An 18,457-nucleotide genomic window follows, 5' to 3' on the forward strand; every position below is an offset into this window, starting at 1 on the left:
TTTTTTCCATTCTTTTATAATAAGCTATGGAACAAAGGTAGGTTCACAAATTGCAGCTGTTTCTCCCAGTGGACTAAACTGGGTTGTTTTCCTCTTCACACTGTTGCATCGCTGCCATCTACTGGTGGTTGTCCAACATTAAAGTTGTTTCCAAGCTTGAAATTTTCAATACAATGCAATCCATCCATTATCTGTACCTCTTCTCCTCACAAGGGTCGCGGAGGGCGCTGGAACCTATCCCAGTTTTCTTCAGGTAGTAGGTGGTGTACACCCTGAGCTTGTTGCCAGCCAATCGCAGGGCACACAAAGAAATAACCATCCACGCTCCCAGTCATACCTGGGGGCAATTTAGAGTGACCAATCAATCTGCTGTGCGTGTTTTTGGAATGTGGGAGGAAACCGGAGTACCTGGAGGAAATCCACACAGGTACGGGGAGAACATGCCGCAGCCGGAATCAAACCCACAACCTCTGCACTGTGAGGCCATCGTGCTAACCAGTCGGCTGCCGTGCCGCTCAATACAATACAATACAAATGTATTTATATAGCCCATTTCACAACAGCTGGAGCTGTAACAAAGCGTGTTCCATCTGGTTTAGTAATATAAATTAGCGGGTAATTAGAACACAAATTAAAACACATAAACACGTTTACAATAGATATCAGAAGAACAGCGGCGGAGAACCATCAAACACCAGCTCTCACCCAGCCATCAATTTCAAGCTGTGGTGTTCCAAACTTTTTCTTTTGCGGACACCATCCAGACAACTGAAGGCTGTAAGAGCATCTTAAAAAAAATTTCAACTTTAATTGATCAAACATGATAAAAAAAAACAATCCATCAAGTAATTACAGTTTGTTTTATGTTAGTTATTTGTAAAAAAAAAAAAAAAAAGCTTTATCGCAGATTTATTTTAGAAACAAAACACGAGCATTTTATATCCTTAGCTTACTATCGTAATCTAAAATAGTACCCGGGCGTATTTTGGACACCCCTGATTATCGCTGATACTTATCAAACGTAAAATATAGTGAATAACATGATATTACCACTTTGGGAACTCCGCCCCAGCCACTCTTATTAATGGGGGATGTGTTGAGAGATATTAACCGATTGAAATATTTTCTAACTGTGTTGCTTCACAGAAGCGCACAGAAAGTGTTCCCAATCGCTTCATCACAATCTTTCAGGTCATTACAAAGCGTGTTTTTTTTTCAATTGTGTGGTTTAATAAACCTTTATTATAGACAATTGCTGGCTGGAATCCAAAAATAAATAAAAAATAAGTTGAATATTTCCAGCTAAAAGATTTCACAAAAATGTCACCTTAATTGCATAATTTTAGTATTAGCTGTATGACTTTTAACAGGAGGAATTGTCGATCCAGTTTTCCTACACAAGGGCTATTTTTACTTTAACTCTGTTTTATTGTTCTGTCTAATTTAGTTCTCTGCTAATTGTCCCAAAGATAATCAAACAGTTTTATATTGGGACAGGACTCTCATATCATGTTTTCTCCAATCATCAAACTAAAGGTCAACCTTGTAGACAACCAGGGTCAGTGGGGTGTGAATATTAAGTATTTACAATAAGATAAACCTTTTCAGCCGCATCTCCCTGTAGGATACATGTACACTATTTATTGGCGGACTTAATGAAGTATTTGTAAGTGGCAGCCTCATATTGATCCGACTGAGCCATGCAGGCAGTCTCTTTCATGGAACCTGCAACATGTCAGCAGCTAACCCTTAGAGCGAGGGAGGGAAGGAGGGGCGGGGGGAGAATAAATAAGGCCATAAAAGATGCTTTGAGTCAGGCCGAGTGAAGGCGAAAGGTGGCTCCACGCATTCAAACAGTGCTGTGGCTTGTCGGATTCCGCTGGCTGCATTGCAGTGTGAAAGGCAAGGTCTAGCTTTAGTGAGGTGGTACAGGGGGGAGCGTGGATGAGAGGGAGGGGAGAGGGAGAGAGAGAGAGAGAGAGGTGAGGACAGTACAGGACGGTGGCGGCGGGAGATAAGAGCCGAGTGTAATTGAGGGGGAGAAGGATGGAGGCTCATCTGCGCACCGGAGGTTTGAAGCGCAGCTGGTACTGCGGCATGGGACAGCAGGAGAGCTAAAGATGAAGCAAGGGCAACCTTCAACCTTGTTGACCTCTTTGACCTCCCAGTGGGCCAGCCAGGATGGAGAACTAGGAGAAGAACTAGACTGATTGCATCCAATCTTCAAGAGCTTCATCAGAGAGTGTCCCGGGAGACCGAAGGGGGGAGGGTGGTGGAAGAGGAGGAGGTGGTTGGTGGGGAGGCCGTCTCACAGAAGTGGTCTTGCGGTGGTTTAAGCTGCCGGCTGTATTTTTGGGATCCTGCGAATGAAGTGAGCACACTGGAAGAAAGATGTAGTGTGAGCTGGTGGAAGGAGGGGGACCGAACAAGGAGAGCGCTGTGCTCAGGGAAGGAGAGGACGCCCCAGCTGGACGCACGGAACGGGACGACAGATCTTTGGGGGGAGACAAAGACGGTGGGCCCACTGGATCAGGAAGGTAAGGAAGTCGTTCAATTTCCGACTCTGAGTCGACAGCAGTGTGTCCTTATAATGTAAATTAATGCCCACTGGGAGAAGAGAAAAGATAAACCCCCCCCTTGTTTTAGTTTAAGATTCAAACAGTGCGCTTAAAGCAATAATTAGGTGAATTCAATTGCAAGGGTTTGTTGTAAAGGAGGATGAATGAGAGTATTCATCCATGAGCAAACATTTTCTGAGGAACTGACACTGAATGGAAAAAGTTTTTAAAAGCTCACGGAAGCGACATTTAAGTTGAGTTAGACAGAGAGCTGAGTGTGTTCATGTTTGAGTGGCCAACGTGTTTGCAATGTGAGGTAGACAAATTATATATTTTTTCTTGTGTGTGTGTGTTTGCTTGTTAGGGTGCAACTCAGTTTTCTATCACGTAGACGGAGGGAATAGACTAGGCCGGCTTGAAATGGTAGAAATCTCTGGATAATTGATGATGATAGGAAAAAATGACACAAATTCTACAACCAACACTGATAAACATTCAATATGCGTTTTCACATAAACTGGGAAAGAGTTTTCTCTTTCCCAGTTTATGTGAAAACACTTGCAGGACATTGTGGAAATTAAAATAATTAAGGGTAAAATTGCTGATATAAAAAGAAAAACCTGTACCTGTCAGTCTAAAAACACGTCAAGCACTGCTAATTTGAATAAAAAAAATAAAAAAAAAACGGAAAAGGAAGGGAACAGTATTCAAGTTTTTCTTTTATTTTTTTTTTTGAATTGCATTGAGGCGGCACAGTGGGCGACTGGTTAGCACGTCCATCACACAGTTCAGAAGTGCAGAGTTCAATTTGAATATTCTCCCCGTGTTTGCTGTCATGGACTACTGCATAGTTTTAAGTTGTAATATCACCATTCGCCACTAGATGACTAAAATGCTTTAAGTGCACTTACACTGGGTGTTACACTGTCCTGTACTAGAACGTGAGTAGGCGGAATTTGGAATGACATGCAGGGCAAAACATTTTGCCTGTGAGAGTTATGAAGAATGAAACATGAATATACTGTGATGTACTGTACATTGGTTCAATAAAAATCAAACATTGGTGTGCATTTTGTCCATATTTAAATTTAATTTTTTTCGTACACCTGGTTAAGGAGGCATGGGATCCTATTCATAGAATACAAATAGCTCACATTCAATTAAGTACCACTTTTTCGCTGTGGTGCTCAATCTTAGCATACAAGTGGCCTTAGTTTTTTAAATATGTACATTTTGTTAAGTCATTATTTTCTCACCTCAAGTGCTTTCCGTATTATGAATATATTAAGACTCATGCACAAAAACATTTGGATTTGTGAGTTAGATTTAACGTCATCTCGCCAAGCTATACGTGTACTGTACATGAGCCTACCAGAGCTGAATGTAATGATATAAATATCGGGCAGTGTCGTCTGGTGGGGCGGTTTTTTGGTGAGGAGTAAATGTGAAGGATGAAAGGACAGAATTGTACCTCCAGGTACCATGGTCCTGAGCACGAGCCACACCCAGCCTGACCTTTAATCCGCTATGTAACCACTCCAGTCAACAAAGGCCCCAGGATATTCTCGAGAGAATCTCATATGAAAAAAAAAATAAAGTTAAACTCTATATTACATCATTATTTTTTTTTCAGAATTAGAAGAGACCATATGCCTCTGTGTAAGCGACCATCGGCAAAGCAGGGTGCATTGCAGTTCATTACAATTTGTTTAAAATCCTACTATATTCTCATGAGGACCGGTGTAGGAGGATGTGCTAGATGCTTGACAAAGCGGATGTCTGGGGAGGGGCTTGATGGAGGAAGATGAAAGACACAACACTGATGGTGTGCATCCATGAAAATGGTGGGACCAATTTATATGGAGATACAAAATGGCCAATGCTCAGAAAAGCAAACTGGCATCCCTCCAACAAACAGTTCCAATTCTATTTTTTCCTCACACGGCAGGCTTCAAACCCACAACCATCCACTCCCAAAGATGAATCTTCACAGATTGAGCAATTGATGTATAGGCTGGATATTTAATCTTGAAATTTAATGAGCTCTGGCACGGCTCGTAGATTTATGGTGGTAATAAAATGTAGTGGCGGCCTAAATAGGAAACAAATACAAATGATTGGAATTTTATGTTGTCATTATTATCAGTTGTCATATTAAGTAGTAGTATTTCTGATTTGAATTAGTAGTAGTTGTTGTGTACTAACTTTACGACTATCACATCAATAGTAACAATATGAGTGCTAAAAGTAGTATAAGTGTAATTGAAGTCTTGCATGACAATTTCATGTCATTTTCCTGTGACATCTACGCTCCATTTTTTGTCCTTGCGTTCATGATGTCAGAGAAAAATGTTGATGTGTTTTCAGCTGATGTGGGCTGCTGAAAAAACAACAGGAAATGGCACTTGGGTCAACTAATGGTACTTTTCAAGCATTCCAAAACACTCGCATATGCACCGTTGATGGCAGAACATTTCCAGTCAATTCCAAGAACTTTCCAAAACTATTCTATGAGAAGTTCAGGTAAATGTTCAGGAATAATAAAGGCAAAAGTACTCCAGTGAAAAAGTGGGAATTTAAGATCACTTTATATATACAATTGACCTAAACAGTTAATTGCTTTCAGTACTCACTTATTCCTAACCACTTGGTTTACAATTTGGATGATTTGTGGAACTTTGCATCACCAGATGAATGTGCCACTGAAATCACTTTTCCACATTCATCATTATTTCTTCCCGTCTTCTCGTGCGCTAAATTTACTTTCTGATCCTAACGTTGGCCTTTTATGTAACGCCTCCTCAGATGACCTCTCGCTGCAGGAATGCGCTGAACATCGTGGTCACCACCCTTTTTGCAACGGTGGTCCTCTTCACCATCCTGCTGGCCTATATCACAGGTTAGCGTGTCTATCGTGGTCATTGATTTTCAATGACATATTTGAGTTCACTTTTCTTTGTGTGCTCTACAGGTTACCAGTTCATCCAAACTGAGCAGCATCACCTTTCCTTCGGCCTTTATGGTGCCTTCCTCTCCCTCCACCTTGTCCTCCAGAGCCTTTTTGCCTTTCTGGAGCATCGGCGGATGAAGATTCCCACTCACCCTCAACATCTCCGCCGTTCTGTTGCCCTCTGCATCGCTGCTTACCAGGAGGACCCAGACTACTTAAGGAAGTGTCTGCGCAGTATCAGGCGGATTTCTTTTCCAGGACTAAAAGTAGTGCTGGTTGTGGATGGGAACAGACCAGAGGACCGTTACATGATGGACATTTTCCAGGAGGTGATGGGTGGGGCTGACCAGGCGGGCAGCATGGTGTGGAAGGGAAACTACCACAGCGATGGCAGCGGAGGAGGTGATGTCAGAGGTGGAGGGAGCACCGTTCACATGGAGGAGGCGTTACGCGTGACTCGGCTGGTCAGAGGTTGTCGCTTTTCCTGTATCATGCAGGAGTGGGGAGGGAAGAGGGAGGTGATGTACACGGCCTTTAAAGCGCTGGGGGACACTGTGGATTATGTGCAGGTAACTACTACTCCACCCACTGATAAAAGTCCTGATAATATGATTATGGATTTCAACGACAGCCACAATTATCAATTCATTGAAGGAAGCTATCGTGTATTATATACAATAGTCATTTAAGATACAATTTTAATTTGTCCTTTGAGCACATTCATACCTCAAAACACTCTTTCCAAATCCATCCATCCCTCATCAGTACCGCCGCTCCTCACTAGGGTCGCGAGGTGCTGGAGCCTATCCCAGCTATCTTCGGGCAGTAGGCGGGGGACACACTGAACTGGATGCCAGCCAATCGCAGGGCACACATAGACAAACAAGCATTTGCGCTAACAATCACACCTAGGGACAATTCAGAGTCTCCAATCAACCTGCCATGCATACTTTTGGAATGTGGGAGGAAACCGGAGTATGCGGAGAGAACCCACACAGGCACAGGGAGAACATGCAAACTCCACACAGAAGGCCGGAACTGGAATCGAACCTACAACCTCTACACTATGAGGCCATCATGCGAACCAGTAGTCCACCGTGCCGCAACTCTTTCCAAATCATCATCTCTAATCATCTTTTCAAATGAACAGAAATGCCATTAAACAGCAACAAAAATAAGATCATTCTTCAAGATAAAAACAGTTCTTTAATAATATCATGTCATGTCATTATCCACACCGCTTATTCTGTACAGGGTCGCGGGAAGGTGCTAGAGCCTATCCCAATTGACTACGGGCAAAAGGCGCACCACACCCTGAACTGGTCGGCAGCCAGTTCCACAGGACAGACATAGACACTTTCACTGAGTGGGAACCGAACCCACACAAATCAGGCGAACGTACCACTACACCATCAGTGACATACTCTGATCATAGTATAGGATATTTTATAAAATCATATAGTAATTCCATCCATCCATCATCTATACCGCTTCTCCTCACTAGGGTCGCGGGGGTGCTGGAGCCTATCCCAGCTATCTTCAGGCAGTAGGCGGGGGATACCCTGAACTGGTTGCCAGCTAATTGCAGGGCACACAGAGACGAACAACCACCCGCGCTAACACTCATACCTAGGGGTAATTTAGAGTGTTCGATCTACCTACCGTGCTTATCTTTGGTACTTGTGAGGAAACCAGAGTACCCAGAGGAAACCCACGCAGGCACAGGGAGAACCCACGACCGATGCTGTCACTCACTATGCGGCCATCGTGCTAACCAGTCATCAACCGTGCCGCCCCATATAGTAATTATATAATTAAAATAAAAAATAACACTTAACAACACTTAAATAACATTTAAAAATGACACTTCCTTTCCTGCCTGGTTGCAGCAGCCAATCAGATTTCAGAGGTTGGTGTCGGATTTATATATGTAGGCATTCTTTGCGGTTGATAACAAATATAATCCATGACTGTGAGTACTTTTGTATTGTTTGTATTTGTGTTTGTATGCGTACAAATATCTGTTTTTTAAAGGGTTACAATACAGTCATATACTGTAGATGCTAAACATTGCCCATGTTAGCAATAGCCTACCTTAAGATGGTCGCACTAAAGGCTAAGCTATGTGGTTGTTGTCAATGCACAACATGTAATTCTGGGTTTTAGTTTGGCATTAAACTTAAACTGAGCGTATCAATAAACATTGAGGAACCTCAATTTTGGGACGAATATTACTCAAATTAATTAACTATTATACTATTCCTACTGACACGGCTATCATACAGCATTACTTGGAAATCCACAATGGCCCACCCACCCATTTCCTATACCATTTGTCCCTGTTACTGTTGTAGCCGAGCTGGAACCCATCCCAGCTGAATTTGAAAGAGAGGTACACCTTGGATTGGTTACCAGCCAATCGCAAGACACATACTGTACAGGCAACCAACCATCAGCATTTCCATTCACACTTTTGGGCAATTTGGAGTCCTCAGTTAAGATAACATGCATGATTTGCTCTTTGAATGCCAGTCCCCAGAACTGTGAGGTCAAAGTTCTAACCACAAGTTCACTGTGCTTCCTCAACACTGGACCAGTAAAAAGAAATGCAGAAATGGCAGCAACCCTTGGTAGTGGTTCACATAAAAAACATAGTACTTATTCCCAGTAAATTAGGGGTCTCAAACTCACAGGATAGTTGCAGTCCTCCACTTTAAGTTTAATATTAGTGTGGCCCCCAATGGGCATTCTTATATTTATTTATTTATTTATTTAGTTATTTATTTATTTACTCGCAGTTGGGCTACCAAAGGTTCATGATAGTCTTTGGTGAAAACCCAAGTCTTATGTGACACCAAGTTGAAGGAAATTATATCTTGTCTCCCAGTCCCAGTCCTGCTTTTTTTTTTTTAAATCTGCCATGAGTTGGAAAGCTGGCGATGCGAACATCCAGTTATAGAACCACAGGCGACGGAATGTTTCTTTGTTTAGCACAGGTGCCCCCGACACATTTTGAATGCACATAAATCTTGATTAGTCAGCAACACATGCTGAAGTCCGCAAAGTAGCTGGGATCGTGCACATAGGAAGATGTGCTATTGTTTGCCTTTCGTGACTACGGAACATACTGTTGGTCGGAACCATCGTAAACCAAGGATGCTCTGAAAAGGTTAAGTGGTATAGAAAATTGATGGCTGGCATACGCGGTCTAACGACCTCCAAATGCCAGCTGTTTTACATCATTTGTTCTCTGGCTAATGGATAAGATATAGGCAGCAGTCAATGTGCAATATTCTTTATCATATGTCTGTCGTGTCTTTTCCAGGTGTGTGACTCTGACACAGTTCTGGACCCAGCATGTACCATTGAGATGCTGAAGATCTTTGAGGACGATGCGGCAGTAGGAGGAGTTGGAGGAGATGTTCAGGTAGAACGTGAACACAAAAATGTCTCCTGACAATTGATGAACAATTCTTTCCCATTTGTCTTAATTTCCCAGATCCTGAACAAGTATGACTCCTGGATCTCCTTCCTCAGCAGCGTGCGTTACTGGATGGCCTTTAATATTGAGCGTGCCTGCCAGTCCTACTTTGGATGCGTCCAGTGTATCAGCGGCCCTCTGGGGATGTACAGAAACTGCCTTCTCCAGCGCTTCCTGGAGGCCTGGTACCATCAAACCTTCCTGGGCTCCAAGTGCAGCTTCGGCGATGACCGTCACCTCACCAACCGAGTGCTAAGCTTCGGTTACAAGACAAAATATACAGCACGATCGCAGTGTCAGACTGAAACGCCAACCCAGTACCTGCGTTGGCTCAACCAGCAGACTCGCTGGAGTAAGTCGTACTTCCGTGAGTGGCTCTACAACGCTTTGTGGTTTCACAAGCACAGCCTTTGGATGACCTATGAATCTGTGGTCACTGGCTTCTTCCCGTTCTTCTTGGTAGCCACAGTCATCCATCTCTTCTACCGTGGAAGGTTGTGGAACATCTTGCTCTTCTTGTTGACCGTCCAGCTGGTTGGGATGCTGAAGGCCACCTACGCCTGTTTCTTGCGTGGTAGCCTGGTCATGATCTTTATGTCGCTATATTCTCTGCTCTACATGTCGAGTTTACTCCCTGCCAAAATATTTGCCTTACTCACAATCAACAAAGCAGGATGGGGAACTTCAGGGCGCAGGAAGATCGTGGTAAACCTGATCGGAGCCATCCCTGTGACAGTGTGGTCAATGGTTCTGCTTGGAGGCGTTGTGTATACAATATACTGTGAAACACAGCAGCCATTGAGTGAATCTGAAAAGGTCTTGCTCATAGCAGGGACAATACTGTATGCTTGCTACTGGCTCATTCTGCTGGTGCTTTACCTTGCAATTGTAGCCAAACGGTGCAACAAGAGGGAAGATCAGTATCACCTGCCATATGCCGAGGCATAAAACTGCCTGTAGAAGGCTTGACAGGTCAATAACATGAAGTCCAACTGCTGTATCCTCACACCTCTGTGAACTGCTGGAGCAAATGCACAGTCATGTCTGTACTGCCCGTGCTAAAAAGGTGGGGATGTGAAATACAAGCAGCAGGGAGCAGATCCAGTCAGGACGAAACTTGTGAGATGACTGCATCCATGAAGCACGACACTGCTTGTACCGAAGAGAGTGACCAAGTGTTCATACACTATTTTTGAATATCATTCACGTAGTTCATGGATACAGGTAAACTGTGCAACCACAACAAAGCGGTCCAGACTGGTGCTAATGATGCATTTAGAGAAAAAAAATCATCAAATGGAATTAAGTGTAGTAAAGTCAGATTTCAACTTTTTTTTTTTAACTTCGTATAAATGGTACATAAAACTACATAACTAAGAACCTAAACAAGCAATGAGGAAGTCAATTTAATTAAGATAAGGACAGCAAGAAAAAAAATCAAAGCAGGAAACAGGTTGAATTACAATGTAACAGATGCAATTGTGAAAGGTTGAAGTGAATTAACAAAAGTTGAAATGATTTGGTGGTCGGTGTAGTCAAGTGAAGTGACCAAAGATACTCACCAAAAACATTAACGACCGTATTTCCATGTTTATTTTACAATTGGAGTTTATTATAAAAGTTTCAGGAAACCAACACATTTAAAGATACCGATAACGCTCAGCATAAAACATTCTGGAGCACTTAATAATTTTTTTCAAAATGTACTGAATATGTCTTTACTGAGAGATATCACAATGAATAGTTTTACAGTTTTACAGAACTAGTAGCAGCGATAATAATAACACCAGTTACACTGGTGATTCATTTTGGATTTAGCTGTACATAAATGCCATATGTTTCCCTAATTGATGCCAAACAACAAATTGCACAAAGTACCTGGGGGTGTAGATTTTGTTTTCAACTCCATAAATAAAAATGTCTCATTTTGCACTTACAATTGGCGTTCACTATCATAACGTTTCTAGTGCTGAAAAACGAAAAAAGTCATCTTATTTGTGGCTTCAGTGGAGTGAACAACCCAAACTTTTGATATTTCTTAATTACATGAAGAAAGACATCTGGCGTTAGGCAGTTAATCCAGTTGGCGCTCACAAAATGCAACATGATAAGCAAGCAGACAACCACAATGAAAATAACTCAAAATAACTCAAATATTCTTGGTGCAGATGAATGTACTCACAAGGCCACTTCACAGCTCTACAGAGCATGGAATGAAACTTTCTTACTTGAAATTCAGAGCCAAGACGATGGACCACCACACCAAACCGAACCGAATATTTTGTAGTGGCCATATTCAGGATTAGGTTAAAAACATAGAGAGAATGTGACAGAGTGGCTGACTTTGGCGAGTGTTCCCAACTTATAAAGCAACATGTTCCGGAAAACTTGGTTATCCAAAAGCAATGTCAACCGCTCGAAACTTGTGAAATGTTGTACCATGTCAGATTTAATTTACTGCTTTGAATCCATTTCTTTTTCTCATTTTGGCCTGATGATTTGTTTTCATCTTAGTAATTCTGATGTTCTTTTTTTTTTTCATCCCTTTCATACAAATCTGAGGTGCCAAAGCATCACCCGTGTAGCAAGTAGTGTTTTAACCAAAGGGCGCTGTTCACTTGACCTTTTACAGGAAATGTAGAAGAAAATATCTGGAACTGTAACTGAGGACCAAAGACATTTCCCTGTGAGACACTTGGGAACCTTGTGTTTGCTGTTTCACACTTTTTGCCCCCCAAGTCACCCGAGCAAAATGACCAGGACAATTTGGTGTCTGACTTTCAGATCTCTCCTGTCTGATGATGATCTCAGGAAATCACTGGAATGTTTCTCAGTCAGTAAAGCGTGCTCTGCCTTTGACACAATGCAGCCATTCATTCATACTTGTATGTTTCCATGATTGTATTTCATTCAGCATGTCGTGGAGCAAAGTCAATTTTAAACAACGGATTTGATTATCAAAGGCCTCAGGTTGATTTTAGTCCGGCGCTTGTGCGTGTGATGAATTTATTCGGGAAACGGGCAAACGACAAAAATTGCTTCCAAAGGCATCAAAAGCACCACTACCAACTGTTTATGTTGTTGAAGTGATAGTGTGCATTGAAGCGTGCCTGTATTTTCATTTTCTGACATCACGTAACCCGCACTTCTCACCTGCTTATGGGGCATACCTTACAAGAGGGGGCGCAATACCACAATCCCTACAACACTAATTCTGCGTATTTACTTGCTTTGGGCACGTTCAAAAGAAGAATGAGACGAATAAGAAGAAGTAGACGGATAAGACCAGAATAAGCCCATAATGAGGTAAGCGGATTTGAATAGTAAATTAGCCAGCTAATGATGTTTATATAAAGCTCTGCCGTAAACATCTCACTTGTGGCGGCGTAATCCACGGACGCTTTTTTTTTTTAAAGGGGGGCGACAATTTTTATGAATAAGGCCAGAGGGTCGAGGCTGGAACCGTAACATGTTTGCGGCGGGCGGGGGGGCTGACCGGCAAAAAAGGGTCAAGTGCCCAGCTCTGCCGAAAACATGCATGTTAGGTCATCTCTAAATAACTATAAAAGCTTCATGCGCACTGAACGAATGAATGAATCAAGTTGATCGTCTATCCCATATTGGAGGGGGAAATTTGTAGTGCGAAAATTTGAAAAATATTTTGTGGTCGTAGTTCTGGAACCTTTCTGACACACTAGTAGAAAATGACTGCTTCACACTCCCTTTGGACACTCAATACGCACAACACAGCATTGAGTATGTTACCCGTGTGTGTGAATGCATTTTAGAGGGAGGGAGGTGTGTGAGAAACGTGAGAAAAGGTGAACATGAGTGCCACAGCAATTTAATGAATTGCTCCATTCACTCTTTTGGGATGAACAGAAAAGCTTTTTTTTCCTTTGGGTGGGGTCACAATCAGGGAGTCACCTTCATCAAAAAACACATGAAATACGTTGATTTTACAGCAGGGGTCTTCAATCCTGTTCCTCCAGGGCTGGTCTCCCACGTCTGCTACACACCTGATTCAATTGATCAGGATCCGTATCTAGCTTCTGCTGACCGTGCTGATTGTCTGATCATTTGAATCAGATGTGTTGCAGCGGGGAGAGATGGAAAACAGGCAGGACACCGGCTCTCGAGGAATAGGATTGAGGACCCCTGCGTTATAATCTGTCAACATGCCGCGTGATGTGCCACAAGACCACTCGCTAAACTAACCAGGTGATCAAATAATCTCTGTGTGAATTATTTCTGGTGAACCAAACCAACTAATGGTGACTATCTGACCAATAAAATTGGACATTCCTTGTGTCATTAGCCTCTGATATTGACAACTACCAAATGGACTTGCAAAACAATGACATTTTGCAGGACTCTTTACAAAAGGGGCACGTTACAGGAATGCATTTTGCATCTGAATCAATTCAGTCACGGATCACAGATAATTGTTTGTACTCACTTTCACAACATCACTGTGTGGGAACTTTACCCACCTAATGCCTGTACAGAAGTCATGCAAGCTAACCACTACGCTGACATCCACACGCTGTAAACTATTTTTGTTTTTACTGTAGTAGTTGAGATTTAATATAGAGTACATGTGTATGACCTTCTCCATAATCTATGGTCTCATAAGTATTTGAGTCATGTCTGCTTCCGGTAACATGGTAGGCTTGTGATTAGCACGTCTGCCTCAGTCTGACCCCGATTTAAAGACTAAATTGCCCATAGGTGTAAATTGTTGTCAAAATGTGCCCTTGAATTACTGGCAATAAGGGCAAGCAGTACAGGAAATGGATGAATGGCTGCATGTCTTCCCACTCCCTTTCTCCGATTGCCGAAAGTTGCCAAGGAAACAGCAGTGAGGTACAGTACAGTTGAGTCAATGCGCGGATGAAACAAGAAAAAACATAAAAATGACACCTAACACTTTATTAAAAATACAATTGATCAAAACAAGAACACTGAATGCTAATACAATGACAGGCAGCCCATACAGTGACAACAGGAATTGAGACAATATTTCACATTGGTGTGTTGTCTCCTCTTCTGCCTTACTCAACAGCTGGCTTCTACAATCAGAAGGCGAGGGTAGAAAATAAGGAAGCACCAAATACAATGAAAGCATTTTGTTGTGTTACATTGCCAAACACGCACACTAAATATTGCCCCCCTCCAACTTATTTACAAGTTAGTCCGCATTATCAGAAGCTAATGATGGTCACAGTGTTAGATAAAGCTAATCTGCGATAGCAGTGACGCTCTGCCTAACTTTTAGCTATGACATGATCGTCAAAGTGGTTCTTTCGCTCTGGAACATTAGCCAGCCTTTTAGAGTGGGACTGAGGTGGAGAATGGCAAAAATTAAGCAGATGATTTAAGATTTATTGATTGACGAGAATGAGTGGCAGGCACACGAGACCTAACTACTTGTACACAAACATTAAAAAGTCGGTTTTCCATAAACACATAACATGCCGTCCAGCCACACTATACTTTCTTGGGTACATTAGTGATGATGGGTTTGGGTCGTGTCTTAAAGATAAGCTTTTTCTTGATGAGCGCAGTCACAGAGTAGGAGGTGAAGCCATGCTGCTCTGTTTCCATGACAACCTGGGAAGCATCGTGGTTGGCAGGGCTGCCCATAATGTCCTGTGATTGGGTAGAATGCTTAGTAAGGACAGCAAAGGGTTTCTCCAATTTGACCTGCTTCCCGTACAATATGTGATGTCCTACAATTAACACAGGTAACCCCTGGAAAGAGAAAGAACAACGGACAGATTAGAGTCAAGAGAGCACAGAGAACAAACAGCTCTGATTTAACCAGAGTGCAGAAAACACTTGGGCAGGCGTTTGCTTTGTAACAAGGTAGATACATTTAAGGGGTGGGGGTTGGCAAGGCAATCACAGGGAACATCTAGAAAAGTGATTCTCAACTGATGGGTCAGGACCCAAAAGTAAATTGTGGTGCCATTTTGGATAGGTTGCGGACATTTTTTCTTTTTTTTAAATGTGTTTTTATTTGGATTTTTGTACTTCAGTACAGAGATGTATTAAATTCCTACATGGAGCATATTAGAGAAGCGACATGATGTTCAGCTGCCTCGTCCTTGAGCCACTAGTTCACTCTGTAAACAAACACATTGCAGCTTATAGTCTCTGAGACGTCCAACATTTCTGACATGCCACACTTTTATGGTGGTGGTTGTCAAGCGGGGGCGGCACGATGGCCGACTGGTTAGCACGATGGCCTCACAGTGAGACACAGCAGAGGTCGTGGGTTTAATTCCGGTTCCGGCCTTCCTGTGTGGAGTTTGCATGTTCTCCCCGTACCTGCGTGGGATTCCTCCGGGTACTCCAGTTTCCTCCCACATTCCAAAAACATACATGGCAGGTTGATTGAACACTCAAAATTTCCCCTAGGTGTGAGTATGAGCGCGGAGGGTTGTTCGTCTCGGTGTGACCTGCGATTGGCTGGCAACCGATTATGGGTGTCCCTCGCCGACTGCCTGATGACAGCTGGGATAGGCTACAGCGCCCCCCCGTGACCCTGGTGAGGAGAAGCCGTACAGATAATGGATGGATGGATGGATGGATGGTTGTAAAGTGTCACAGAGGCCAAACGACCAATCGTATGTAACACTACACAGGCGACGATGCGTCAAGACAACTCAAAATATTCTACAAGACCAAATCGGGCTACACTCATGTAGTCTGACGTCTGTATAAATGTCACCATGACAAGAGTTAAATTCTTCATCTTAAGTTGCCACTGAACTGCAACTTAAGATGGTAACATTTTGCACTTTAATTGTGAAAGTGATTTTTTTACTTATGTTAAGTGTTTGATAAAATAAAGGCAAAAGTTGTATTGCGGTTTCTGTCATGTTCACAAGTTTGTTTTTTGGAATATGGAAGGAAGCCAGAGTACCCAGTGAAAATCCACACCAGCACCAGGAGAACAGGCAAAAGCCACACACTCCAATTGCTATTATTTACTACTTTTCCATCCATTGATTATCTAAGCCGCTTCTCCTTACTAGAGTCACAGGGGAGATGGGCAGCTGGCAGGGTACACCATCAACTGGTTGCAAGCAAATCGCAGGGCACACAAAGACAAACAACCATCCGTGCTCACGCCTAGGGACATTTTAGAGTGTTCAATTAACCTACCATGCTTGTCTTTGGTACGTGGGAGGAAACCGGAGTACCCGGAGAAAACCCATGCAGGCACAGGGAAAACACGCAAACTCCATGCAGGACGGTTGGAGCCAGGATCGAACCCTGCACATCTGCACTCTGAGGCTATTGTGCTAACCAGTTGTCCACCATGCTGCCCTGCTGCTTTTCCATTTACACATATTATATTATATTATTAATACAATTGAAGGTTTTAAGTTAAGTTTCGCTTTGGATAGCAGCAATATTGGATTAGCGTTGTATTTTGATTATTCTGTGTCGTTCAGTGTCAGCAAATAGGTTAACAATTTTCTGTCAACAAATCTTCCATTATTCGTATCGTGTTCATCGTTGACCTCTTTGGTGTAGAGCAGGTCTCCCATCACATTTCCTGCGAGGCCAGAGTTGTGTCTAGATATCATCTCTCCCTGCAGCTCGATCAACAGCCACTCTGGAGGAATGCTGCCATCAACACTTCCTCTACAAAAACAGTCGTCAACCACATTAATTACTGGCAACAAGCTTCAGGTATTACACGTAATTAAACGGGTCCTCGGATGTAGGAATCATTATCTCCATCATCAGTTTGTTCGCCTCTTACCTTATGACTATTTGAACCATTGTGGACACTCGTCCTCCTTAATGCGTTAACAAATCACAAGTGAACAATAAACCATGGAGGCATTCAAAAGTAATGCAGATCATCACATTAGGTAGAGCGAAAAAAATGGTCCGACTTCTGTTTATACAGGTAGATGACGCGAGTCACATTTCCCGCCAGCTGAATGTTTCGCCCTGTAATGACGTACTTCCGGTTGGACGTGGTTGGCTTCTTGTCCGTTTCCGGGTCGGAGGTCTTCAACGTGGCTTCCTACGTTTTTCAAGTGTGTGTCAATTCTCTCGAAGATATGCGAGACTCTATTATAACTTGGTAAAGTTACATCTGGTGTTGGGTAGCACATTGTTTAGCTTCTTGAACGTGTTCTTCCGGCCACCATACACGCGCTGTTGTTCGATGTGTTCGCTGTTTGACTCGCTTTGCTAGCACGTTGCAAAATCACGTGTTTGCCAGGCTCCCCTGGTATTCGTATTGAGGTGCCACCTGAGCGTGGTTCTCACTTTTGGACAAAATGGGCGAGTTTAAGGTGCACCGGGTTCGTTTCTTCGACTACATGCCAACCTCTATCCGAGCCATGGCGTTCAATAGCCGCACAGAGAGGCTTGCAGTGGCCCGGGCAGATGGAACTGTGGAGGTTTTCAACTTCGCTGATAACTACTTCCAAGAGAAGGTAGGACGCTCACTCATCCATTCCATAGCATTGTAATTCTGTCACAGTTCAATCTAGTACACAATTCAAATTGCTCCGTTGGTGTGCAATGTCTTGAGAACACCTGCCTAGTTTGCCGCATAGTTTTTTGAAACAGATTTTTTTAAACTTCCACGGTTTTGAAAGAGAAGTTCCACAAAGTTCTTTAATGCGCACTTTTTAAATTTAATGAGAAATGTGTCATTCATTTAACCAGCTAACCAGTCAACTATCAAGATAAATGCTCCTGTCCAAGAATTTGCTCAGGAATCCAAAGAACAACAGTATCCATCCATCCATCATCTGTCCCGCTTCTCCTCACTAGGGTCGCGGGGGGTGCTGGAGCCTATCCCAGCTATCTTCGGGCAGTAGGCGGGGGACACCCTGAACTGGTTGCCAGTCAATCGCAGGGCACACAGAGACGAACAACCATCCGCGCTCACATTCATACCTAGGGGCAATTTAGCGTGTTCAATCGGCCTGCCATGCATGTTTTTGGAATGTGGGAGGAAACTGGAGTACCCGGAGGAAACCCACGCAAGCACGGGGAGAACATGCAAACCCACGCCCGATGCTGTCTCTCACTGTGAGGCCATCGTGCTAACCAGTCGGCCACCGTGCCGCCCAGAACAACAGTAGATAATCATAATTAGACATTCAGCAATTAAAAGATACATACATGCATTCCAATATACTGTTAAACTTAAAATTTAACAAATCTGCGGAATATCATTCTCCCAAAAGTAAACATTTGGAGATTTCTGTAGATCTCTATTGAAGCAGACTGATTTAGTTTTTTTTTTTCTTTGATTCAAAATAAGAGATTTGCAAACATCTGCTTTTATTTTTGGAAAAACAATAATCAACGTTTTAGCAGATTTTCCGATGAATGTCATGGACCAAACACGTAAATAAATGAAAATTTACATTTGTGCGTTTTCTGCACTGCCAATTTGAAATAATGTCCTGTTTTTTTAATAAA

The 18,457-nt window shown here is 42.8% G+C and overlaps 3 protein-coding genes across 3 annotated transcripts in view; 2 read left to right on the forward strand and 1 right to left on the reverse strand.

Annotated features, from left to right (window-relative positions):
• The first annotated feature begins 2,518 nt into the window (after nt 1-2,518).
• On the forward strand, nt 2,519-10,440 carry has3 (hyaluronan synthase 3). Its single transcript, XM_088298838.1, has 5 exons — nt 2,519-2,537; nt 5,364-5,457; nt 5,530-6,077; nt 8,834-8,935; nt 9,008-10,440. The coding sequence occupies exons 2-5, from the start codon at nt 5,364-5,366 to the stop codon at nt 9,935-9,937; spliced, it is 1,674 nt and encodes a 557-aa protein (XP_088154964.1). The 5' UTR covers nt 2,519-2,537; the 3' UTR covers nt 9,938-10,440.
• A 3,460-nt stretch (nt 10,441-13,900) lies between these two features.
• Nucleotides 13,901-16,981, reverse strand: chtf8 (CTF8, chromosome transmission fidelity factor 8 homolog (S. cerevisiae)). Its single transcript, XM_088298839.1, has 3 exons — nt 16,770-16,981; nt 16,525-16,648; nt 13,901-14,743 (listed from the first exon to the last, which is right to left on the reverse strand). The coding sequence occupies exons 1-3, from the start codon at nt 16,787-16,789 to the stop codon at nt 14,480-14,482; spliced, it is 408 nt and encodes a 135-aa protein (XP_088154965.1). The 5' UTR covers nt 16,790-16,981; the 3' UTR covers nt 13,901-14,479.
• Nucleotides 16,945-18,457, forward strand: part of utp4 (UTP4 small subunit processome component) — a 12,729-nt gene continuing 11,216 nt past the window's right edge. The window contains exon 1 of the mRNA XM_088298837.1: nt 16,945-17,457. Within this exon, the coding sequence (XP_088154963.1) occupies nt 17,299-17,457 (159 nt within the window). The 5' untranslated portion in view covers nt 16,945-17,298. The remainder of the gene's footprint in view (nt 17,458-18,457) is intronic.

Source organism: Idiotropiscis lumnitzeri, chromosome 6 (assembly GCF_059441095.1).
Source record: "Idiotropiscis lumnitzeri isolate Australia: NSW breed Sydney's pygmy pipehorse chromosome 6, RoL_Ilum_1.0, whole genome shotgun sequence".
Taxonomy (NCBI): domain Eukaryota; kingdom Metazoa; phylum Chordata; class Actinopteri; order Syngnathiformes; family Syngnathidae; genus Idiotropiscis; species Idiotropiscis lumnitzeri.

What these genes read in the sequence shown, in the direction of transcription:
- chtf8 (XM_088298839.1), bottom strand. Translation starts at nt 16,789, where the DNA reads ATGGTTCAAATAGTCATAAG. An exon ending in ATGGTTCAAATAGTCATAAG is followed by an intron (nt 16,649 to 16,769) that starts GTAAGAGGCGAA and finishes CTGTTTTTGTAG; the next exon opens with AGGAAGTGTTGATGGCAGCA. An exon ending in ACCTGCTCTACACCAAAGAG is followed by an intron (nt 14,744 to 16,524) that starts GTCAACGATGAA and finishes TTCTCTTTCCAG; the next exon opens with GGGTTACCTGTGTTAATTGT.
- has3 (XM_088298838.1), top strand. Translation starts at nt 5,364, where the DNA reads ATGACCTCTCGCTGCAGGAATGCGCTGAACATCGTGGTCACCACCCTT. An exon ending in CCTGCTGGCCTATATCACAG is followed by an intron (nt 5,458 to 5,529) that starts GTTAGCGTGTCT and finishes TGTGCTCTACAG; the next exon opens with GTTACCAGTTCATCCAAACT. An exon ending in GAGTTGGAGGAGATGTTCAG is followed by an intron (nt 8,936 to 9,007) that starts GTAGAACGTGAA and finishes TTAATTTCCCAG; the next exon opens with ATCCTGAACAAGTATGACTC.